The sequence below is a fragment of the Acipenser ruthenus genome, chromosome 13 (assembly GCF_902713425.1).
Source record: "Acipenser ruthenus chromosome 13, fAciRut3.2 maternal haplotype, whole genome shotgun sequence".
NCBI classification, from domain to species: domain Eukaryota; kingdom Metazoa; phylum Chordata; class Actinopteri; order Acipenseriformes; family Acipenseridae; genus Acipenser; species Acipenser ruthenus.
The window spans coordinates 22,290,270-22,316,345 of NC_081201.1; the positions used below are offsets into that span (position 1 = coordinate 22,290,270).

The 26,076-nt window shown below is 38.4% G+C and overlaps 2 protein-coding genes across 2 annotated transcripts in view; one reads left to right on the forward strand and one right to left on the reverse strand.

Annotated features, from left to right (window-relative positions):
* Positions 1-389: 389 nt before the first annotated feature.
* Positions 390-13,929, forward strand: tacr2 (tachykinin receptor 2). The gene is made up of 5 exons (XM_034031715.3): positions 390-1,164; positions 8,724-8,918; positions 10,315-10,465; positions 10,998-11,194; positions 13,341-13,929. The coding sequence occupies exons 1-5, from the start codon at positions 758-760 to the stop codon at positions 13,528-13,530; spliced, it is 1,140 nt and encodes a 379-aa protein (XP_033887606.3). The 5' UTR covers positions 390-757; the 3' UTR covers positions 13,531-13,929.
* Positions 13,930-19,880: 5,951 nt separating this feature from the next.
* Positions 19,881-26,076, reverse strand: part of hk1 (hexokinase 1) — a 36,518-nt gene continuing 30,322 nt past the window's right edge. Inside the window, exons 13-18 of the mRNA XM_034030110.3 lie at positions 25,861-25,956; positions 25,425-25,524; positions 23,930-24,113; positions 22,943-23,098; positions 21,459-21,692; positions 19,881-20,914 (exon numbers count right to left, since the gene is read on the reverse strand). Coding sequence (XP_033886001.2) covers positions 20,764-20,914; positions 21,459-21,692; positions 22,943-23,098; positions 23,930-24,113; positions 25,425-25,524; positions 25,861-25,956 — 921 coding nt within the window. The 3' untranslated portion in view covers positions 19,881-20,763. The remainder of the gene's footprint in view (positions 20,915-21,458; positions 21,693-22,942; positions 23,099-23,929; positions 24,114-25,424; positions 25,525-25,860; positions 25,957-26,076) is intronic.

The following is a 26,076-nucleotide window of genomic DNA, read 5'->3' on the forward strand; positions in this document are numbered from 1 at the left end:
ATACAATTAGCTAAACCTTACATGTTTCATTCTCATAACCTTAAACTTAATTCAACTTACCATAAAAAAGATATAATACAGTCAATCCTATAATATATTAGAAAACTATGGTGTCTTTAACAGTAGGCTATTTCTTTTTTTTTTTTAAATAGAGGCAAACTAAATTTTAGGACACGAATAAATATACATATTAGTGCTGTGTTTAATTTGGTAATTTGTGTGTGCTGTATATTAAAGAACACGGTGACACTGTTAGCATTGCTGTCAGAAGGGCTGTTGACTTCAGCATGGTTGATTGCATTTTTTATGTTTCTCCTCCTTCATCACACCTCTGCTCCTCCCCGGCAGGACTGGCTTAAAATCCATCAGACAGGACGACCAAGCGAGTCTGGAAAGGAGCTCCCCAGTAAAGCGGTGCCGCTGCAGTGAGCGGCTGTGCTCTGTGTATGCAACTCAGTGCTCTGCGCCATGCAATGCAAAGCTTTGTGAGAACCACTTGCATGGTGAAAGTTGGTTCAATTGCTTTGAGAACTAAAAACCGCAGTACTTCTCACTGGTAATGGATGTCACGCTCCTTGAACTTGTGGGCTTATGTTGTCTTTGACTTTTGACAAACTGGATATTATTATTATTTTATTATTATTATTAGTAGTAGTAGTAGTTATAGTATTTTAATTCAGGTAGTCCTGGCTTGATAGATTCAATTGTGCAAAAGACTTACAACGACTTTGATTTGGTGATTTTTCTTAAAACGGAGATGGATCCAACTGTATCCACCTTACTGCAGTTAAAACCGAATTCCTCTTTTTTCGAAGAGGAGGCGAGAAACGAGACGATTGTCAATCAGTTCGTCCAGCCGACATGGCAGGTGACGCTTTGGGCTATCGCTTATGCCCTGATCGTGATGATCTCAGTGATCGGCAATGTCACTGTCATTTGGATCATCCTTGCTCATAAGAGGATGCGGACGGTCACCAATTATTTAATTGTCAACCTGGCGTTCTCTGATGCTTCGATGGCTGTCTTCAACACTGTGTTCAATTTCGTCTATGCTATCCACAACGACTGGTACTTCGGGGTTGGGTTTTGCAGATTCATCAATTCCTTTCCCATCACAGCTATCTTTTCAAGCATATGCTCCATGACGGCTATCGCTATTGACAGGTAAGCGGCAATCTCAATGCGTGTCTCCCTTTCAGACACTAGACTAAACCAACCTCTATACATTCCATGTTACAAGCAGGCTTTTACCTGACTGACAAGTAAGTTTACTCGTCTTAAATAGTTTTAACAGTGAAGTGAATCCACAAATCCTTTTTATTAAATATTTGATCTTAAACTTTTGTAGGCATCAATGTATTTAATACTGCAAAAAGCAAATGTTAATTTCTATAATGTCTAGCGGGGCGTTTTTAGTGTCCAGTCAGAACTGAGATCTGTTTGTTTTACTGTAGCTATTGTACCGGTAATTGCATACAGGTACTCACAGAAGTATCGGCATGGCTACGCACAGAAGTGATACATCTGACAGGGGTTAATTGGGTAACTTAAGTATCTTACATTAAATAAATAATAAAAATAAACAAATAAATACAAAATAAAGCATAAAACACCTGTTACTATAGTATACAAAAATAAAACCAAAGAACTATGCTAAGTAATTAACACTGTAAATATATATATAGTATGTATGTAACATTTCAAAAGTACCAGCCTTAACAAACTTTTTCTTTCTTTCTTTACTTATTTATTTATTGCACTAAATGTTTGTAAATTTACAGAAAGAAAATATTGCAAATGGACACATTTAGAGAGTAAACAAAATAATAATAATAATAATAATAATAATAATAATAATAATAATAATAATAATAATAATAATAATAATAATAATACAAGTTTTTTTTCAAATTGTTTTAACTTTAACGTTGAAGTTTATTAAAAAAAAAAGTGAATTACAGACTAGTAAACGCTTTGAATAGATGCCCCTATATATTGTTGAATATTATATGGGTGATCAAAAACAGCAGCCTGATGTGTTGGGGAGATGCGCAAACAGACTGCAGCTGTACAGAGATCAAGGTGAAGATAAGGGAACATGAACAATAAGTTTTGTTTTAAACGATGACGGAAAAGCACAAAAGTGTAATATTCTGTAAAGCAACCAAACACGAATCTTTATATCTCAGTATTTCTGTAGCAGCAAAATTAACAACATTAATTTACTTGAAGTTCTTGGCGTTCTGCTGGGTGGAGAGAGCAAAAACGAATAAAAAATAGAAGCTCCACCTTGTACAGGTTCGCGTTTGTATTGCAATGGTAAAGTCTTTAAAAACAGGGTCGTTTTCTATGTGACCACGTTTTGTTAATATGATGTAGGTTTCTATACAACGAGCATAACCTAAACAATGAGTTTCTAAATACTGTGTATAGCCATTACGGTGCCACCAATATTGAATACTCCTGTTTGAGACTAACTTGTCTAGTATCGACTTTGTTATGTCAGCTGGCCAATTACGACTTTTATGAGCTACTAGGCGGCTGCTACTGTGATTAATTTAAATTAATTATTGGTATAACCATGGCACGAACTCTTGACTCGTCCTATTAATAATCAACAGCTATCCTACTACTGGGAATCAGATTGTTCCAACGGATTATTCATTCATTCATTCATTCATTCATTCATTGGTATTAAAATGCTTTGTTTTTCAAGCATTCTCTGCAGTGGCTTTATTGCCATGAATCACTTTTATAGTAAACAAGATTCGTCGTTCCTCGTCTAAGTTATGAACTGTAAAATGCAGGGTCATTATACTGATAGGCCTGTCTATTTTCTGGTCTTTCCAATCGCCGTAGAATGTCCAATTCGCGTCAAACGCTGTCCCCTGTTGGTAATATAAGGCACGGCAGGTACAATGTTCAATAAAAAAGCGTAATGTGTCTGAGAATTAGAAGCGGTAGTGTAACTAAACCCATCTTTTAAAACATGATTGACCTTTTTGTTTATTTGTTTACCGTCTGTGTCACTATAGCCAGATATGCAGCAATAATACAGGCCTCTGTCAAAGCTCAGATGCAAAACATTTTTGTTTCTTTGTTTACTTGTACATGGTCATTTACTCTTGTAGTTTTCTATGTAAGGTCAAATATTGAATGTGTAAATGTGACCTCATCTTCCTTACGCTAAATATTCAATAGTATTTTTGAACAGGTGATGTCATGTGTTTATTAAAGTTACCAAACACCAGAATTAGGTAGGGTACAGCATGCATTTTCGTGCATGCATACTTGTATTTACCTGGAGCTATTTCTTCAGAAGGGATAAATATTAAGTTACTTTAAATTAAGTTTGCGTTTCGCTGTGTAATCGAGTAGAACGCGTATTTAAAAGATAGTGCCCGATACGATTTAAAAAAAAAAAGTCTTTATATTTCCCTTTCACTTCCTCAGCTTTAGTAGAGCTTAAATGATCCAACTGTAAACTGCAATAGTTTCACTTGCGACATTTGTACAGGCCTATGAAATGAGTAACGGTAATTAATGAAGCTGTCGAAGAATGAAATTAATAGCCAGTTTAACAAAAATGACTGATGGAAAAAAATTAACTACGGTATGTAATATGGATGCATTTATTACCTTCAATAAAACAACTTATTATTATTCATAATATATTCATTTTAAAACGTGATATCATTAATAGTGAAAGGATGTCCAAGAAAAATCAGTGAGATTAGGAATTGTCACATGGTTTGCCATGCTTTATTTGTATTGTTATGTTCCTTACCATAGCTCTATGTGCTTTCCTATGCTTTAACATGCTTTCAGTATGCATACACTTTATCATCTTTTCCTATGTTACATTTTTATAAGGGCAACTTCAAAGACCCAATCATGAATCCTGAGGTACAAATTGATTAAATGTACTGCTTATGGCTCATATATATTTCATAACTGGTGGATAAGTCATTGCATATGTAATTCATAGCAGGGCACAAGTGAAATAATTATTAGCACCCATGTGAAATACTAAAAGACAAACTCTACCATAAAAACAATGCCAAACAATCAATCATAATGTTCTGCTCAGTTTAAATGATGCAGCATGGAATAGTTTTTTTTTTATTATTGATTTGTTTTTACAAAGTTTCCACAATAAAATGTTTTTTTAATAAGTGATCAAGTAAACAATTTATATTAACCAGATAATTACTGATAATGACAATATTATAAGATATTATGATGTAGTTGTGTAACATTTCATTAAATTACCCTAACCTAAACCCTAACTCACCGTGGTAAAGTTAGTTTGAAGTATTATATTCATTTGATATTGGCAAAGTTATATTAGAAAAAATTCACAACTGGTCAGCTTCACATTAAAGTTTCTTTGAAAAGGTAGGTGATATAGTTGCTAAAATCAAGCTAGCCCATTCATTTGTTTGATGTTGGCGTATATGTGATATTATATTGATTTACACAAATTATTTATAGGATTCACAGGTAAAGCACAGGTTGTGAAAATATTCTCGGTCAGCTTCACAATAAAGTTGGATTGAAAAGACTAAGTGATATGATTCCAAATATCAAATGAATATCAAACTTCAAACCAGCTTTACCACTGTCCCTAAATTGGAGAGATTGAGTTCTGCCAGGGACTAACTGGGACTAACAGAGTCTCAATTGAAATTGATTTCATCTCTGTCTGCTTCTGATGGAAATGGACAAGTCTGATTTCAAATCGCATTCAATTCAATCCCAGTGGTAGATGGAGACGTAGTCTATGTAGGTCCTGGTGATTTACATTTTCATGACACTGATGGCTTTTCATTGCTGACTGCAGTTGTTTTTTAACAAGTTGGCTTTCAGGACATTTTTAAACAATGGTTTAAGGAAACAGGTGAAATACAGAGCTCATGGATGAAAACAAAAAGTGAGCTATCAGGGTTGATAAACACCGCCTTATTATCAGGGGCTTATCAACTGTTATACTGGGAGATAGACTTAATTAGCTTTGAAGTACTGTCGCTAAAAAGTACACCTGATAATGTGCCGTCACATTAAGCATGCTAAGTGTGCTAGGCTGCAAAGCTGGCAAATGACCAGTCCGATTGTGTGTTTGTAAAACCAAGTACAGGCTGATACTGTACTCACAGTGCACTGTACATGACCATCCTGTACCCAGCATAGCAAATACAGGCTCTGAAAAACAAAAACCACTTGCCATAACACTGTCAATAGGGTGAGGGCCACCCTGACACAATGTCACAGGCCTGCACCATTTTGAAATTGTTCTGAGAAGATACATGACCATTCCTCAATGATTACTGACTGTAGTTTCTTCACGGAGATGGGAATCAGCAGCTCTTGAAACAGTTCCTTATAAAACAGTAATTTGTGCAGTATTGGATATGGAAACAACTGCCAACAGAGCGTATACTAGCAGCCCTCTATCAAAGATGGTCAGATGGTGGCTGTAAAACATTTCCAATAAGGAAACGCAACTTTTCTTTAATGCTGCATACCTGGGGAGTGTCATTCAAAAAAAACTTCTGAGAGAGAAGTTTAGAGAAGAACCATTAGTCTAAACCCAGGGCTAATGACTGTGTTATGAGGATAGGTTGAGGTAACTGAAAACAAAACCCTAGAATCTATTAATAAACTTGACACAGAGTCCAGGATCACAGAACACATCTGGAAGTTAAGTGGACTGAGGACAGAGGGTAGGAGTCTCACACAGTATTCACACAGAGAGTGGTGGATGTATGGAATGGGTTACCATTGTTTTGGTTGATTCATAAGTTTCTTATAATAAAAGCATGGCAAAGTACAATGAAGTACAGTGAAAGCATTCTAATGCCAATAAAGGTATGGGGAATTATGTTAAATGCATAGCATAACCATGGGGAAATCACAGGAAAAACTGCAAAAGTGCTGTGTATGTTTACTGTGGTAAATGTTTATAAGGGAAGATACAGTCAGACATGCTTATAACGACCACTTAAGAGCTGCCTAAACATGTCCTTTGATTGTACTGTATATGCAGGCAGCCCTACTATGACATTTATGCATTGACAGTCTATAAATTCTTATATGGATGAATTCTAACTTGGTCATTTTTCTAAATAAATTTCAAGCAGTGTTTGAATACTTGAATATTATTCCCTGTTGTATTTTGAATCGTATCCTAGAAACAAAAAAAAAAACATTTAGAGGCCTGGAAAGAAGTGTTAAATTTGTCCGATTAATCAAATAATTTAGACCAATGAAGTAATTGAGAGCTCGGGTGGCACGAAAGCCAGAAGACACTGCGGCCCTCCAGGAGCTGAGTTTGACACCCCTACTGCAGACACCTAAAATAGCTGGAAGGCCTTCAAGGAAGTTCCAGCTTATCTCCAGAATTGACTGACTTTTTCTTCAAACTATCGGCTTAGATCTGATGCGTTTATAAAGTTGTCAGTTCCGAGGGTTTGGTCTATTTTCCGTCGGGCACTCGTTGAATGCGCAGCAGCAGATCGTTGGAATGTTTTACTGAGGGATTTGACTTTGACTAATTTGGTTTCTATTAACCGTTTTGGTCATAATCTGCATCCGCAACTGACTGTTACTTGTGATTGTTAAATCTGCATTGAACGGGCTGGATTGTATTGTTTTACTTTTGGTGATATGCGGTAATGTATTGTACTGTATGTAATGCATTAAATGTTACATCAATGTTATTTGTTTATGATTGATGCTAATGTTTCCTTTGCTCTAGTTTGGAATTGGTTTCTAACCTAGTTAAATAAAGGAATTGATTGATTGATTGATTGATTGATTGATTGATTGATTGAGGGGTTGTGATGCCTTAGTCCAGGATGCCTTAGTACAGTTTGAATTAAATAATTAAGGGTCTGGTTGGAACAAAGCCTGCAGTGGAATGGTTGGAAGAGCCGAGGTTACCTACCCCTGCCTTAGTCTATGGCCTAAAGCAGAGGTCTCCAATCCTGGTCCTGGAGAGCTCCAATCCTGCAAGTTTTATAGCTGTCTATGTCATCAATGGCTAAAGATCTGGAACACCTGTTAATCTTGACTAATTCAGCCAATAATTGGTGCAATTAAGTAAATGGAAGCTCAGATGAAACGAAAACCAGGAGACCCTGTAGCTCTCCAGGACCAGGGTTGGAGACCTCTGGCCTAAAGCCTTAGAGTGGGTTGGTATGATACATATTAAAATGATTGATGTTGATGACTGTTTATACAGTAACTGAACTGTGACAAAAATCTACTGTAAGCAATATTATCGCCATTCCCATTCTGTTCGGTACATTTCAAAGTGGTAATAATCTGCTGATAATAAGCGGAGGGTAGCATTAATAGAAGTTATATTAATTGAGTTTTACTGTATTTGTAAAGGAATGTTTCAATTACATCAGCCAGAAGGGGCAGAACGGCTACTAATTTGAGGTGAAAATAGTCGAATAGGTTGTATAAATCGTGTCTTTGATAATGTCTGGTGTTCTCTCTGCAAACATACCGTTCCATAACACTTTGCTGCTTGTGCACTAGATTTTAAAATGGCTTGGAATTTTTTGAATGTCATTTATATGTTCATGGATTGCAACTGCAACTCCTCTTCCATCCATCTGAAACCGTACGCTTCACAATTACTTCACAACCAATTGACATGTTTCTGAGGGCTACTGTCACTTTTCTATTTGATTAGTGGACTAGATGACTCTTCATTGCTACCACTAGTAGCCAGTTGAATTATACAGTACCTCAACTTCATGAGAACTATATTAAAGTGGAACAAAATCAATAGATACAAATACCATTACAAACTGAACTAGTTGCTTAAATCCACTTCATTTTTTAAAGTGAAAGATAATCTATAAGTGCAGTATGATGGTGTTTATTTGGCAAATCAAAGTCTCTTATTGAAGGACCTCTGTGAACTTATCACAATGGCCCACATTCACAAAAGAACAGACTTTAAAAGAGTATATCAGCTGCTGATAAAGTGTGCAATCACAAAGCTGATGTATGTATTGCAAGTATTTATAGCAGCCGGCATTTGATAAGCTAGTTTTGTTCTTGAACTTGATACAAAATGTATAACTGCGTTTGTGTTGTCGCTGTTACCTGTGCGTCAGATGAATAGATACATTCATTCTTGTGCACAGGAACATTAAAAGCCACAGCAATGCTAATTAATTATCGTAGTTTCAAGCTTGTTTCAGTGTTTTGACATATTAAGAATTGGTTCCATTTACATCCTAGCCTTGTATTTAATGTATCTCACTATCTTGTAAAGTGCTTTGTGATGGTGGTCAACTATGAAAGGTGCTGTATAATATAATATATAACCACAAGGTGTGCATTGAACAAAAACTCAGCATTACCCAAACAGTTATCCAGCTCATATGAGGGTATGATGCCTTTGCGACTCCATATTTCCCCATATAAAGATTAGAAGAGAGTTTCTTTATCCGTCCCTATATGAGGTTGCCATGCATGGAAGGGTTACATGACTTCCAGGACCTCTAAAAGGTTGACTCCCTTCCTGGGCTTCATCTAAACTCCAGCAACCTTATAATGCTCTCTTTTGTCTATATATAGCTTGGTATATTTGTTTGCAAAGTAAAAACAAATTATTAATCACAAAAAAAATATTGCTTAAATGTTTGGGCATCCTGTGATGTCTTGTCAGGTTTTAAGTTGTTCTTGGCTCTCTGTTTCAGGTACATGGCTATTATCCACCCTCTAAAGCCCAGGCTGTCGTCCACCATCACCAAGGTAATGATTGCGGTGATTTGGCTCGTGGCGTTCTCGCTCACCTTCCCACAGTGCTACTATGCCAAAACGATTGTCTACGACACACGGACGATCTGCCTGGTGGACTGGCCTGGCGACTTTGGCGGTAAACATCAGCTAACGTGAGTACTTCCACCTGTGCCTCCAGACTCATTGGAAGCCATAGCAAGGGGTAATGACTCTCATTAGCAGCTTCTTTTGAGCTTTTTGTTTGTGATGTCATCTTGTGCAGTTTGGGTATTTAATCATTTAGTTCCAAATACATCCAGACAGCTAAATAATTGAAAACACAGTGAGTCAGTATTAATGGGCACTACTGTATACTGCAGTTTGATTGATTATCACTCTATTACTGAATCTGTTCAGAAATTTGAATTTGTAATGTCATAGCAGGAAAAGTGATACCCAACTATACGATATCTATATGAAAATATGTTACATGTGTCTCTGGTAAAGTCACGGCAGCCATACAAGGCGAATCATACAGTCAGGGGAGTGCAGGTTTACAATCGTTGCTGTGCCAAGTTACCAATGTTCACTGGGGTTTCCATAGGGAGCATTGGCTCTGGTGCTTCCATGGGCTAGGGAGACAAATCAGAAAGGACTGTTTCTCCTTACCGCACTAAAGCTGATCCTACTGGCCATTCACTGGCCATTCTGGGTGTAAAGAGATTGTTGAGTTAGTTGTGGGATCAGAGGATAGCTGTTGTGGGGAATTCCTGTGGTGAAGGAACGTAATTGGGTAGTCTGACAAATGTGGGAGAAAAACTAGGGTTAAATATTTGAGCACTGAAGAAATGACAAAACATGAAACATTGGAAAAGGATACACGAAATGTGATATTAATACAAATGGGGCTAAGTTAAAAAATGAAATAGTGAAATAGTACTCCCATAAGAGCTTCCAAGGTTATGAATGAAATGGGTGAACAAGTTAGCCTGAATTGTGTCTTGTTCATTGTTTTCTCCAAACTGTGCCAGCATAATTATCCATTACTATTTACTGTATATAGAAACAGTTAGTGCTGTTAAAATGGGTCAAATTTCCAGAATCTCTGAAAGTGAACATTCGCGTTTGTGCAATACAACCCAAAGTGGGCCTGATTATGCAGGTCAACATTAAAAAACTACAAAGTTATTCTGTATTCCTGGCATGAGTGACTGAAGTTCTCAGGGCATGATATGCAACACTGGTTGCATGACTTTTTGTTATCATCACCCCATTGTTTGGTGGCCATTCACATCCCTACTTGTGTTGATCTGTAAAATGGCATATTAATCTCCCTGCCCAAGAGAAGTGGGGCAGCACTGCTACCCCACGACCCCCAGCACTACACCCCGAATGCATATATGTTTATTTTTTTGGAAGGGCAACTTATCGGACTCCATAGAGTTCACACAAACTGTTTTAAAATGTCTAAAAGTTTCAATTAAAAGTCGTGACCAAATGGGGTGTATAACAGTGCTGTGAACATCATGCCTCTGTTGGTTTCACTGTATTTGTTCTGTTCTGTTCCAGGTATCAGATTGCTGTAATAATCCTGATCTATCTGCTGCCCCTGCTGGTGATGTTGGTCACATACAGCATTGTGGGAGTGACGCTCTGGGGAGGTGAAATCCCGGGTGCCTCATCCGAGCACTATCAGAATCAGATCCAAGCAAAACGCAAGGTTGGGGCTCTGGAAACCAAATATCCAAATCTGAAAAAGTTCAGACTGTTAATTACAACTTTGAAAAGCAGTTTTGAATTTCTTTGAGACAGAAAAAAATATAGAATTTAAGTAAATTAGAAAATGCAATACATGCAAAGGACAAGGCTCTATCCCATATGGAAATTTCTGATGTACATTTTTTGATATATCATACACTTCAAAACAGGCCAGGTTTTCAACCCCACTTTCTAAACTGCAAATTAATTGATTGATGCAATGATGCAATAGACTGTGCACATCTGCAAATATAACCTATGGTAGTTCCATTAAAGGTGAAACTTCATTAGTAAATATTTCATTTCTGGTTGTCACTTGTAGGCAAAATTCCCAACAATAAAGACACTTTACCTTTATGTGGTCAAATAATGTGTTGGGATCCACTAAACCGATATAATCTGTGTGTTGTGTCCAACTATCCAGCAACAATAATGGGAAAGCAGAATGACCTGTGTGGCCTCTAATACCTCACTTTTATTCTGCCATTTCACAGGTTGTCAAAATGATGATTGTTGTCGTGGTGACGTTTGCCTTGTGCTGGCTACCTTTCCATGTCTACTTTATGCTGGGAAGCTTCAACAGCGACATCTACAAGCAGAAATACATCCAGCAGGTGTACCTGGCCATCTTCTGGCTGGCCATGAGCTCCACAATGTACAACCCCATCATCTACTACTGCCTTAATCAAAGGTATGCCAATCAGGGGTTGTTATTGTGTGAACCAAGGTTTGAGCGTTAGTATGATTGTGTCATTGGTATCCAAAAGAACACTGCATTTAAAGAGAACATAGGTAATGTCGTGATATATCGCCATAGCTACCATGTCACATAGCCCATTGACACAAATCAGAGGATGATCTTTATCATTGTGAAATGTTTGATCTTACAGGGCAAGCAAAGTTACACAGAGCTTGCATGAACATACAGTACTGTGCAAAAGTTTTAGGCAGGTGTGAAAAAATGCTGTAAAGTAAGAATGCTTTCAAAAATAGACATGTTAATAGGTTATATTTATCAATTAACAAAATGCAAAGTGAGTGAACAGAAGACAAATTTACATCAAATCAATATTTGGTGTGACCACCCTTTGCCTTCAAAACAGCATCAATTCTTCTAGGTACACTTGCACACAGTTTTTGAAGGAACTCGGCAGGTAGGTTGGCCCAAACATCTTGGAGAACTAACCACAGTTCTTCTGTGGATTTAGGCAGCCTCAGTTGCTTCTCTCTCTACATGTAATCCCAGACAGACTCGATGATGTTGAGATCAGGGCTCTGTGGGGGCCATACCATCACTTCCAGGACTCCTTGTTCTTCTTTACGCTGAAGATAGTTCTTAGTGACTTTCGCTGTATGTTTGGGGTTGTTGTCATGCTGCAGAATAAATTTGGGGCCAATCAGATGCCTCCCTGATGGTATTGCATGATGGATAAGTATCTGCCTGTACTTCTCAGCATTGAGGAGACCATTAATTCTGACCAAATCCCCAACTCCATTTGCAGAAATGCAGCCCCAAATTTGCAAGGAACCTCCACCATGCTTCACTGTTGCTTGCAGACACTCATTCGTGTACCGCTCTCCAGCCCTTTGGCGAACAAACTGCCTTCTGCTACAGCCAGATATTTCAAATTTTGACTCATCAGTCCAGAGCACCTGCTGCCATTTTTCTGCATCCCAGTTCCTGTGTTTTCGTGCATAGTTGAGTCGCTTGGCCTTGTTTCCACGTCGGAGGTATGGCTTTTTGGCCGCAAGTCTTCCATGAAGGCCACTTCTGACCAGACTTCTCCGGACAGTAGATGGGTGTACCAGGGTCCCACTGTTTTCTGCCAATTCTGAGCTGATGGCACTGCTGGACATCTTCCGATTGCAAAGGGAAGTAAGCATGATGTGTCTTTCATCTGCTGCAGTAAGTTTCCTTGGCCGACCACTGCGTCTATGGTCCTCAACGTTGCCCGTTTCTTTGTGCTTCTTCAAAAGAGCTTGGACAGCACATCTGGAAACCCCTGTCTGCCTTGAAATTTCTGCCTGGGAGAGACCTTGCTGATGCAGTATAACTACCTTGTGTCTTGTTGCTGTGCTCAGTCTTGCCATGGTGTATGACTTTTGACAGTAAACTGTCTTCAGCAACCTCACCTTGTTAGCTGAGTTTGGCTGTTCCGCACCCAGTTTTATTCCTCCTACACAGCTGTTTCTGTTTCAGTTAATGATTGTGTTTCAACCTACATATTGAATTGATGAGCATTAGCACCTGTTTGGTATAATTGTTTAATCATACACCTGACTATATGCCTACAAAATCCCTGACTTTGTGCAAGTGTGTACCTAGAAGAATTGATGCTGTTTTGAAGGCAAAGGGTGGTCACACCAAATATGGATTTGATTTAGATTTTTCTTCTGTTCACTCACTTTGCATTTAGTTAATTGATAAATATAATCTATTAACATGTCTATTTTTGAAAGCATTCTTACTTTACAGCATTTTTTCACACCTGCCTAAAACTTTTGCACAGTACTGTACATTCTACAAACTGCAAACATGCAGCTTTTTTATTATTGCAAAACAGTATTGAAAGTTAATTCTGGTGAGCCAGGAGCTCAGAAGCATGGCTAAGCCCTACCCCCCAAACGCACCTGTCTCAGACTCACAGGCAACCCCAATGCCCCAGTGTTAATCTGTGCTTTTCTTATCTTTGCTTTATTTTATTTAATAAATAATCATTTCAACATATACAGTATATATGCTTTACCATGGTTTACCACAGTATAAGAGAAGAAAGGATGCTTGTTGATAATAAACGGAATGCCACTTCCTTTTGATTTGTGTTCATCCCCGACAGATTCCGGTCGGGATTCAGACGGGCATTCCGTTGGTGCCCGTTCGTGACAGTGACAGAGGAGGACAAGTACGAACTCCAGCACACAAAGACTTTCAGGATGACACGCAGTTACCGCACCGAAACGACCAGTGTGGTCAATCAGAACTCAGTCGACCAAGAGGAGACGACATCGAAGCTCATCAAAGCTTAAAACCAACACTGGGTGTAGTTTCTGCGATTAGGGATACGTTATTTATGTAAAGGATTTTGATCTCTCTGTTTAAAGTACCTATACTGGGGAAGAAAATACTGAAGAGGTATACAGCTTGTGCTGTAAGGTCAAAATACTTGCATGTGGAACATAGGTGTGCCTCTCTGTTATTAATTCAGCCTTTGTGTTTGCTTGCAAGATGTCTAGAGCATAAATATGCAACATTTCTTTTTACTATGAGATGGGAATATGTCTATAGAAGCTTAATATTCAATGTGCTATAAAAATGTACATTTTATTGTACTAAGCTGGTTTCCAAGACCCTATATAGCTAGTTGTGGACTACCACATGTTTTGTAAAGCACTATAATCAACAGCTCCAGAAGTGGGGGGGTCAAGGTCGGCAAAGGGGGGTGGGGTGGGGTGGGGTGGGATGGGGGAATTGGTGTATCAACCGGATTATTTTTCATACATTTAAATTAAATTATAAATTTGCAGGATGAATTAAATTTCAAGCACGCCTATTGTAAAAAAAAAAAAAAAAAAAAAAAAAACAGTGTTGATAAATCAAGGCCAGATGTAATAGTCTGACTGCTTTTACAAAAAAAATGTTTCCCCTATACAATAGATAACATTACTATCATGGAAAAATTAGCAATTTTGTTTTGAAAAAAAATATATATATATTAATAATAATAATAATAATAATAATAATAATAATAATAATAATAATGAGCTTGTTATCTGAATGTTGGGTAGTGAGTCACAAACTTAATTTACTTCAAAGCAAATTAAATGCTTGTTTTGTAAAACAAACAAAAAATAAAAATAACCACGTACAGCATTTGTATTGATCGGCCTACTGCTTCGGACACAAATTACATGAAATGGTAACATGTTTCAACACGTTTCAACAGTCTTCTACTAGTCTTACAAGATGACGAATGTATAAGCATTCGTTATCACACCCAAAGTCGGCTTCTCTGCGTTCATTCTTTGATATAAACATGTTCATATTTTTTTCCAGCATTCACGGTGTTAGTTCTGACTTTATGTGTGTTTATCAAAGCCACAGAGTTTAAAGTTGTCAGTGTTTTTGCTTTGCTGTGGAGAGTGGCTCCTGCAGTAATAATGTAATTTGTTGCCCTGTTTTATTTATTTTTTTGGTGGCGGTGAAGATTTTTTTCGGTGCCTCATCCACAATATTATTTTTCCATTGTTTAATTATCCAAGTATCCAAGTATTTCCCATTTTAAAAGTAGTCTATTTCTCGCGCTGAAAAAACAAAACAAAACGTTATCTCACATTAAAAGTAAGCCTGCATGTATGGGTGACGTATCCCTCTCCCAAAATGAAACATTTGTTGAATAATAATTTTGAATGTGACAACGCAATTTTTTTCTGCTTTAATAAACATCATGTTTAATCATAAAATATCTTGAAATACGTAAAATGCTGTGAAATAAGTCATTTTTTTGACCCTCATTATAATACACGCACAAGTATATTTCAGAAATACATGCGATGGGTACAGAGGTGCAGTCTCCCAAAACGTAAAGTGTGGGTAGTTTGTTAACAGACTCTCTACTCTGCTACTGCACCACGATTCCTAAAAATAAATGTTTACCCACGTTTGTACGTTTGTGAGGGGCTGGTCCGAGGGATAATTCCGTAAAGCGACAGTAGCCTGATGTACATACAAAACTTTGACACTGGTGAGATGTGAGCGAGCATCCAAATTCAAGACCAAGGGAAGCAATATGCAGAGGCCCCTTTGAGGCGTGGGGCCCTATGCGGTCGCATAGGCTGCATAGGCCTAAAGCCGACCCTGTATACAAGTGACATTTTTCCACTGTGCATGTTTCTTTTGTCGGAAGCCCCCCCCCCCCCCGTTTTAAAAGGGGGGGTTGGGGGGCTCCGGCGCCCTGTAATCCTAGACTAGAGCTAATCAGGGTCTGTGAAACCAGTTGCATATGTTTTTGAAATGTCGTTCTCAAATTCAAAATGGCTCATAAAGGGTTTCACAGAATGTTAATGAATCTGCAGTAAAATGACCAGTAGGAAGACTGGAATTACTTTTTCAGGGTAAGGGTATTATCCATTTAGACTACTGTCTGTTGTGTATACCGCCTGTTTCTTGTTGACAAAACATTAGGGCCTAATTACTTACCGGTACTCCAGATATTCTGTGGAATGTCCTCATTCACTGCCGATGTAACAGGCTGTAGCTGGGCGTGAACCAGTAACCACTCACTCCCAAGCAAGAGTCTCAACCACTGTACAAAAGAGCTAGACTCATTTGCACAAGTAGTTACACAGCTTTTAATAATCTCATTGCAGAGGTCAGCATCCATATCAGCAGTGTGTCCCTTATAAAAGTTGACCCCAGTAAAAGCATAGCAAAGTGTAATAAAGCATAGTGAAGCATGGTAAGGCATATGTAAGCAGTGTAAAGGACATTGTGGCATAGTAAACAATAATAAAAATATGGTAGACTATGGTAAATGTGTAGTATACTGTAACCATGGGAAAACTGCAAAATTACTGTGCATATGTAAACGTTTATAAGGGGTCACACACAGCACTGCTCTGATTACATTAATACTCCACCCTGTATATAATATTGGTTTCATATAAAACTTTCCTTACATAGTGTATGATGTGGCAATGTAAAGAAAATGATATAGATTTGATATTTTTGGAATGTATGAAGCATACAGTATGTTGTCTTCCCACATGTTCAGTGACTGTATTTATTGATAGCATTTTCAAAAATGGAGAATTTATTTTTTAAAATGTTTCTTTTACCTGACAGAATGTAACAACCAACTGAGAATGTTTAGTATCTGTTTGGATTGTAATATGTTCTCTTTCACTGAAAAACATCTCATTGTTAAACAAAAGGTATGGGGGAATTAATACAATACTATTTAATATTTAGCACTTCTCCTAGTAATCAAAAAAGTTCACTTTTGTATGTGTTGTATTTGACATGGCAATGGCAAGCACTGCTGGATGTATGGGGTTAATTTGGTTTACTGGGAGGTTCTGGGACTATGGCATCATTAATGTGAAAGCGGTACAATAAAATATGTTTTCTTCCTCGACTTACTGTATGACTCATTCCATAACCATCTTTATGTATGGCTCATAAATGACCTGGGGACTGCACAGTTTTTATTAGGTGCGTTAACCAGGAGAAAAAGAATTTCTCGCAATGAAAAAGATATTGCTGTGATACTGTAGGGTGTTCTGTTTCCCCCAGATTGTCTTCTGAAAAAAATTTAACTTAATTTCTAATTCTAGTACAACTTACCAAGTCTTCATTTCATATTATCCTATATGGAACATGAACACATACGTGGTATTTTGTTTGAAGCTTTTGGTATTGAAAATGTATCCATTGCACATGGCACATACTTTAATGCTACACTTCCTGTGAACTTGAAGAGGAAGACATGGAAAACATGTCATTATAGGAAAAGCAGCAAATGGTGGAACTTGGAAGGTAAGCTACAGCATGAATCTTCTGAGAGGTTTTACTGGAATTCATTTGTAAGCTCAATAAACTTCACCCCTTATATATATGTATGTATATATATATATATATATATATATATATATATATATATATATATATATATATATATATATATATATATATTACCTGATAAAGAGTACTGATACAGTTATCTTGCATTGCTGCATCATGGAAAAATTGTATTTGGAAAAACATTTTTTAATGGGAAAATATTCGTAGAGAATACTGGAAAAAAAACAAAACATCACATAGTCATAAACATCTGATGTGTAATCAGATTCTATTTCCTTGTTGCTAAGATTTTCACTGCCCTACATTTTCACTCCCCCAAAGACCATGGTGTTGAACTTATCATGTTGATGTTGTGTTTTTGAAGCTCATCAGTTACCAAGGAGTACTGAAAATGGTATGTAATCTAGAAATAATAAACGTAGCATTGTGTTTGCTAAGATGCATAAATACCACCTTTAAAAGCCCTGGAATTGATTTCTGACTCTCCAGCTCTGCTTATCTATGTGTTTGGAGGGCAAGGGCCCACATGTAGGTGCTATTAAAATCATTGAATCATGACATGATGTACCATTAAAACTAAAGATATGACTGAATCTATAAACAGTGCTTACCATTTATTGATGAATTCTGCAATAGCTAAATACAGGATATTCAAGCTGTTCGGCTCTATTTTTGTACTTTTATATAACACCTTTCATCATAAACGATCCCAAGGCATGACTCAATAAATAATAAAACAACTTCCTGATAGATCCCATTGAAACGCCTAACAATAAAATAAAAAAAATAAATTAATTAATTAAAAAGTCAGTGCCTCACAGCTGTACTGTATACCTAGCAAAAAACAATGTGGTTCCACTGAGGACTAGTTAACAATTGTTCAATTTCTTTATGGGCTACTCAACTTGAAAATATGGTCCACTGTGTCTGAATACAAATAGCAACATATTAGTGACCTTTTAGACTTTGAAATGTTAGATTGTTGTAATGTTTGCTTTTAAAAAAATGTTCTGTACAGGTTTCCCTTGTGTGACTCCACTTATAAAGAAAAATAAACTTAGTGCATTACTGGGTCACAGCATGTCGCTGCTGGAAGCATGTGAGTCAATACGGGAAGCAGCTAATTGGTTATTGACAGGAAAGAAGCCATTGAGGGATGGGGACAATGACCAAGGAAGTGCAACACTAACTGAAAGCATGGTTTGCAAACAGAGATTTATTTAACCTTGTACCAGATGTCATGTTTTTCAATAAATATATGAATGGATGTAATGTGTTTATATCCACACTGTGCATCTGAGACATACATAACAAATGGAAGTAGTATGTCTGGAATTATTTTGTTAGGTATAATTTCTTTAAAGTAGTGTCTCTCCAGTAGATTATTTTATTTTTGGAAACTGTGAACTGTGAAAGTGCTGTTGAATACCACAGTCCTAAAATGTGTCCCCAAACTTTATTGACTTCAAGTGTGGGAAAGGTTAGCAATGGGGCGAGGTGTTATGGCACTGATGTGAACAGGTGCACTTCAAATATGCAGCATTGCAGGCCCTGTTGGTTCTTGTTATACACAGATTCTGTGTAGGAGGGTAGTGTCAGGTTGGCTATAATTTCAAATTCTCAGCCCCTATCTAAGCTTCTCCTTCCTGCTGGGGTTCCACAAGGAAGATGACAGCTGCAGAGGACTGTGAACCTGAAAGATGACAATCAATATGCACAGTAACCCCAACACGGAACGGAGTAGCGAGTAAGCAACATCAGTCACCTGAGTGCTCAAAAAACACTTTCCATTGTTTTATTAAAATCTTTTTTAAGCACTTAAATTACTGATACAACCTTAGAGAAAACACTTTGGTGGCATGGCAGAATATAGTATCCTGACAGGAAATCAGAAACCTGCGCCAGCTTGAGAGTCTATGAATATAGTGGACAAATTATATTGTAAGAAAGGATTTCTAAAATGTATTTTTTAAAGGGTTATAAGTGGGTTCTATCATGAGGCTGTCATCAATGTTTTCTGATGCACATCGCTGAAAATTCATCCTAAGACAGGGCGCTGCAGATGAGGTATTGCCATTCAGTAAAATTATTTCTAATCATAATCTGCGATAAATCATAATTAAAAACATGTTCCCAAACACAATTTATATTGGATCCCTAAAGTAGAGTGTTACCAAGATTTGAATCTACAAGGGCAGCATTACCCCAAATATTATCAATTTACTACGAATACAGAAGGACTGGATGGGATACATTTTCAGGGTTTTATCCATCAAAATGTGAGTTTCTGCAATAGTGACTGCAAAGCCCGGTACAGCATAGAGCATACCTTTCGAGGGTTTTGTATTGCTTTAAAAGACAATGGATCATGTTCTTTTATCATATTACCGGTAAGTTTTCTTAATGTATAATTTTTTTTTTTTTAAATCAGTTCTGTCAATGGCAAGACATTTTTAAAATGAGAATAATTTCTTTTAAACCCAAAAGTTGTTCAGCAGCAATCCCACAATCCATAGCTGGGAAAGACACAGTTTACCTGTATGTTCGTTTGATTTGCATTTTATACTGATTTCCATTCAATTACAAATCCACGAAAAGCTATGTTTGGAGAGTATATTCTTCCAGGAATTCAGTTAACCCTTTTTATGAGAAACTTTGGTCAGAATTCCACCCCCCCCCCCCCCTCCCCCCTCCCCCACCCAAAATAATTTTTTTTTTTACTGATGGGAAAAACTATATAGATTATAAAAATTCACAAATATGATGAAAAATCTGCAAACAAAGGAAAAACACAATATAAGGGGAGGTGCTTACAGACACAGACATAAAAGAAGGTCTGTTGCACATCCAAATAAAATTTAATGTATTCACAAATATCACTCTTATAACACTAGTGCATCTATATCAGTGTACAAAGTAAATGGAGTCTATATCTTTGTGTCACCAAATAAGGCATGCATTCATCATATATGTTCTGACATATAAAGCTACAGGTAGTCACACATAACTATTCACAACATACAACCCCAGTACACTGTCGCATACTGAACTGGTTCAACCACCTGGCTTTTTCCAATAAGCCTGTCTGCCATTTATACAAAAAATACAGCATCATTTAACACAACACCTAATTCACAAAAGCAACACGATATGCTGGGTTAATTCCGGTATCTGGGGACTGTACGATTCTGACAACAATAATTGAAGTGACTATAAATGCAAAAGTCTTGTGGTAGACACCGTGATATTTGAATTGTTACCTCCTGTTTCGATTTTGAGGGTAGCAGATTGTAAATATGATGTTATACACAGAGACGTACAGAAATGGCTCCGGCATTTGATATTGTGTGCAACACGCAGAAGAGAAATAAAAGAGAAATCAAAGTACTGCATGCACTGACATCAAAACTCCAGCAGGTGGCTCTAGACTGCCGTTTTTTGTTTAAAGGGAATGTCTGTGCATGCACGAGAATGTTAAAACTAACTCGATACGATAAAATAAGTGTTGTTTAATCTAAACGCAGGCTTCTTCATGACTTTTAAAATACAGGGTGCTGGCGCTGCACACAGTCAGATAACCGAGTCACTTCTGTGGAAGAAGAAAGTGCTCAGGAAATACAGGATCATTCTTAAGGGCCCCGGGGGGATCCTGTGCGGGGTTACGCTACAGTAGCTTCTTCCTATTTGTTTTGCTGTTCTTGTTCCCTCAGTCGACATGCGACAGCAGTGATCAGAGCCGCTCCCTTTCCACTGCCGTCTTCAGACAGGAGGAAGTTGACGTTGCACTTGGGAGCCAGCTCCTTCACTGTCTGGTGCATGATCAGTGAGAAGCTACAAGAAGAAAGAGAGACACCATGTTAGAGAATCACTTGTTGGTTCATTTCACCACACCAGTGTTTTCAGGGTGAAAGCATCTTCCTGGCAGTCATTAGGGGAATGCAGCTTGTTGGTTACTGACAGAAAAGAAGGCCCTGAAGGAATTTCGAAATGACAAGGAAAGTGTAAATCTATGTGAAAGCAAGGCCTGCAAACACATTTCTTTACCCGAGTGTAGAACCAGATATCATGTTTTAAAATGAAACTTAACTATGTCTAATTAGTTCTTAAAGGATCCCAGAAACTCAGCTGGAAAAAAAATTGCTTAGTTGCTTAGGAAACATTTCAAATGAAAGGCAGTTCAAACTGGAAAAAAAGGCAATCGCAATGTAATCCTCCACTACATTTCCAGTTGCTTCCTCTAGTCCTTCTCTGTCCTACAATTTGAAATAGTGACTATGGTTAACTACGTCAACCCCTTTTAATATAACTACCAGTGTCTTGGTATTTGTGAAGTGCAGTGCAAGTGCATCAGTTGTTCCAGGCTGCTCTGACTCACTGTGGGTGCAGCTTGTAGAGCGTCCCATCCACCCCGACGGTGATGTCAAGCTGCTCCAGTCCTCGGTTCTCCCGGATCTTGTCGGCGATGGCAGCCATGCCGGCCCCACAGATCTGAGCGGCTCTCCGTGAGACCACGCCACACACCTCCTTCACGATGATACTGTCGTCACACGTGCTGTCCAGACCCAGCTGCTGCAGGATGCCTCGCACCTGGAGCAGGGCCAGGCGATCGCTAGAGGGTGCAAACAGTAGCAGAGGGAGAAATGTATTTAAAACCATTTACTCTCAGTACATGTTTGTCTTTGAGGTGTACACAGATGACTTAAAAGCCCCAAAATGAAATATTTATTTTTGTTTTTGGTAACTTCATTACATCTGTATAAGGAGATTCCAGTCTTAATACTTACAGTTGTCACGCAACCCCTGTAAGATAATAATAAGACTGCGTGTGCCACCTGTAAATATTAAACACAAATGTCTTCACCAGCCTCAGAACAGCTGTGCTAACCTGCTGGCAGTATCAGCAAATCACAATGACGTCTAAGTTATAGCTCTCATGTATGCGTCCCCCACAAACCCTCAAAGGAATTCCAGCTGGGTGTACAATAGCCCTTATATTCTACCACGCTAAATGATGTAAAAATCTTACGGTTACATTTTTTTGCCGTCACTCTAAAATAATATAATTTCAATTGAAAAAAACGGTTTTAAAATTAAAATAATTGAAATTTAAAATACAATACAAAGTAAATGCTATTTACCGTGGATAATATACTATCTTTTGATTTTGACTATGAAACACTAGTCGCTGAGTTGAACCAGCAACACAGCCTGGAAACATGTGAGTCATATCCGTCATTTACATGGGGGATGCTGGGGACATGACCCCCTCGCTTTTAAAACGACGGGGAAATGTATGCCCCCCCCACCCCCCCCTCACATTGCACCAGTAATAAAACTTGTATTTCTCAATAATGTATTCGCATAATCACTAGCCAGTATCGCAGTCTCCACACAGACCCAGCGGAAACACCAATCAGCTGAGGCAGCATTGGCGTGCATTGCATTGTGGTAGATCTCAAGTCGAGAGGAGAAATGGAGCCTGGTAGTAAAGAACCGTTTCTACGTTTTCTTTTGATTATGAAACTTCTCAATCGTGATACCATTTCCGATGTCAATGGTCTCAATACTGTAAAATATTTTCTATTTGATCTTACTGTCGTAGAGTGGCTATGAAATGACCCCTTGTTGTCCTCTGAAGAGGGAGTTCACAACCGCAAAAGGCACATATCTGAATGAAAATAACGTTTATTTTTAATTTTATTACTACATGCCCCAGTTATACAAACTGACCCCTCCACTTCTGAAACCACTACAGAACTGTCCTGAGTTCTACACATTACTTTATCAGGACACCCTTTAAGGTGATAATGTGGCCACACTGATAATCCTCTGCTCTGATACTGTCCTCAGGCTGCTTACCTTTCAATCTGGGACAGAAACTTGGTTTCGAAGATCCCCCTGGTCTTCAGCGTCTCAGAAATCTGACCCCTGAACAGGAACCCCCGCTTAGTCAAATCAATCAGAATATTCCGGACGATTTCTCCAAGGTACATCCCACTGCACATTTTCTCATATCTGCAAAACAGAATTACGTGGATTGTGTGAATTCCAGTGAAATAACTGTAACAGTAACGGTCTACAGTACAGATGATGAATATATGAGTGACAATGGTGGTAAGTACCGCTATGGCCAAAAGTTTTGCATCACCCTATAAATTGAATTAATGTTGCTGAATAATGTTAAACTAACATATTGAATTACATACCGCTTTGTAGTTTTCCATATACTTAGCAAAAAAACTGACAAAAATGTAAAGATGTGACATTTCTAAATCTAACATGAAATACTGTACTACTGTTATGGCTTCCGGTAGACTTTTGTGGTGTCATTTTGTGGTTTCTTTGATTGCATGATGTTAAATAAAAGATCTAAATTATTTTCATATAGTGTTTTTTTTTTTTAAATTAATGTCTCAATTTTAAAATTCTAGGTGATGCAAAACTTCTGGTAATACCTGTATAGTGGGGCTAGGTGTCACTGACAGCAGATCTTTAAAAATAATATCCTTTCAAATATAATTGTGACTTTAGGTTTCATAGTAATAAAACAAGACTGTGTGAACAAATGGTATCCTCATATGAGGTCATCATGCATCTGCGTCCACATGTCCCTATATAAGGACTAGTAGAGATTTCTTTATGAGGTCACCATGCATGAAAGAGTTAAATTAAGTAGAACTGCAAGTTTGAACCAATTTGTAATATTGAATCAATAATAGTGTTTAGATCCCCCACTGTTCCAATCAATTGTATAGGATACCATGAGTTTTGTGCAACTGGCCACTGGAATTCAAAGTGTATATGAAAAATGGTCAGTTATTTACCCCCCATAGTACTGTCGGTTACCTTTGTCTCCCAGCATTTAGTGAGAGGTCATCGACAGCCCTGTCGTACTGTGTCCTGATGTCATCCAGGCAGCCATTGTCCCCGAAGGCTCCCCACTCCATGTTGACACACATCCTACCCTCGTCTCCTTCAACTGTCTCAATATTCCTCATCTCTTCCATGTAACATGCATTGCTGCCAGTTCCTGAAACAACATTACGAACACTTTCAAAAGGAAGGATTTACCTGACAGCACAGTTAGAAGAAAAGGCTCTCTCAGAAAAGAATGCAGGAGGTTAGCCTTTCAGTACCTCAGCGCCAAGGGCTCCTGGGCCTACACGCAAACATGAAATATTTACTATGGAAGTTGTTTCACCTTTAACAGAATTAGCACAGGGTGTATCTGCAGAAATGAACATGTCTATTGCCAGTCTATTTTCCACATGTATCAAATCTTATAAATCCTATGTATGTTTACTTGTACAATTTTGCTCATTTTAAAGTCCTTCTTTGCATCCATTTTTAAAAAAAAAAAAATTTGTCGTTGCCAATCAGTTTTTATTATTTTCTCCCCAATTTGAAATGCCCAATTATTTTTTAGGCTCAGCTCACCGCTACCACCCCTGCGCTGACTCGGGAGGGGCGAAGATGAACACACGCTGTCCTCCGAAGCGTGTGCCGTCAGCCGACCGCTTCTTTACACTCTGCAGACTCACCGTGCAGCCGCCTCAGAGCTACAGCGTCGGAGGACAACCCAGCTCTGGGTAGCTTACAGGCAAGCCCGCAGACGCCCGGCCAGACTACAGGGGTCGCTGGTGCGCGGTGAGCCGAGGACACCCTGGCCGACCTAACCCTCCCTCCCCCTGGACGACGCTCGGCCAATTGAGTGCCGTCTCCTCGGAGCTACTGTCCACGGTCGGCTGTGGAATAGCCTGGACTCGAACCGGCGACGTCCAGGCTATAGAGCGCATCCTGCACTCTAGCGAGTGCTTTTACTGGATGCGCCACTCGGGAGCCCCTGCATCCATTTTTTTAACCATCGTCACTGTTCAGTATGTTTAGTATGATGAGATATGATAAATATTCAAAAGGTGTTTAAAGGTGACGCTCGCGTTAAAAAAAAACCTGTGTGCAAGTAATATTCTGAGGTAAGCCTCTTTTTTTTCCAAACAGTTGTGAGGTTTTCAAGAGTGTGGGTTTTGTTTTTTGACTGATTACTGTAATGTATTAGCTGTGGTTATTTTTCTGTGGTTCATTGTGAAATAACCAGGTGTTCAGGTTTGTGGTTCCTTCAAAGACTACCTATATCCAACTAGACTGCTAGAACAACACAGAGTGCTGCATGTGTATGGCAGTGTTGTGTGATGCACTGCCATTGTGGATTGTGTCCCCTGTCGGTGAGATGAGATGAGTTTGAAGGCTGTATAACCACGAGTTCAGGGGAGCCTGGTTCTTTTGCATTGTGGTTAAGACGATGTTGCCAGTTCACGCCCAGCCTCCTCCCTGTTACACCTACCTGCAATCAGACCGATTTCACAGGTCGGCTCCTCATATGCACAAGTCATCATTGTCCCCACTGTGTCATTCACCACCGCCACAACATCCAGGTCAAACTCCTTTAGAAAACAGAAAAACACAGTTAACAACAGGTCATGTCAGGCCAAGAGTGAGCAGCTTCAAATGTCATTGTAATAGCTTTTCTACATTATTATTTTTATGGTGTTTGCAGTCATGGTGGTTCTGAGTTTTGATGATTCAATCAATATTGAGTAAATAAAGCATTTGTTCTCAAATCCTGGTGCCAACCGGTGTCTTTAAAACTGCAATTACCAAATGTGTCCACTAGGTGTCAGACAAACACAACTAAACTGGCACAAGCTCAAAGAAGTTCAAAGCCTGGTAAAAGTAGAGAACATATTTAATAATTCAATATTGGCAGAAGAGAACCTTACCTCATGCCTTTTAATACCTTCCCTAAGCAGACCGACCACGTCTTCCCCCTCACAATCAGTGGTTTTGAAACCTTTGGTCCAGTTGATAAGGATCCCCTAAAAGAAACACACAGAGGCAATGCAATGAATCTGACCTGCATGGAATACCAGTAAATACACCCTAGGAAGGATATAAATAAGATTAGTCAGTGACAGTGATGTGGGGAAATTTGATAC

Bases quoted from the DNA above. Each gene is read 5' to 3' on its own strand.
- tacr2 (XM_034031715.3), top strand. From the start codon at position 758: ATGGATCCAACTGTATCCACCTTACTGCAGTTAAAACCGAATTCCTCT. The intron at 1,165-8,723 runs GTAAGCGGCAAT...TCTCTGTTTCAG, and splicing joins ACGGCTATCGCTATTGACAG to GTACATGGCTATTATCCACC. The intron at 8,919-10,314 runs GTGAGTACTTCC...GTTCTGTTCCAG, and splicing joins GGCGGTAAACATCAGCTAAC to GTATCAGATTGCTGTAATAA.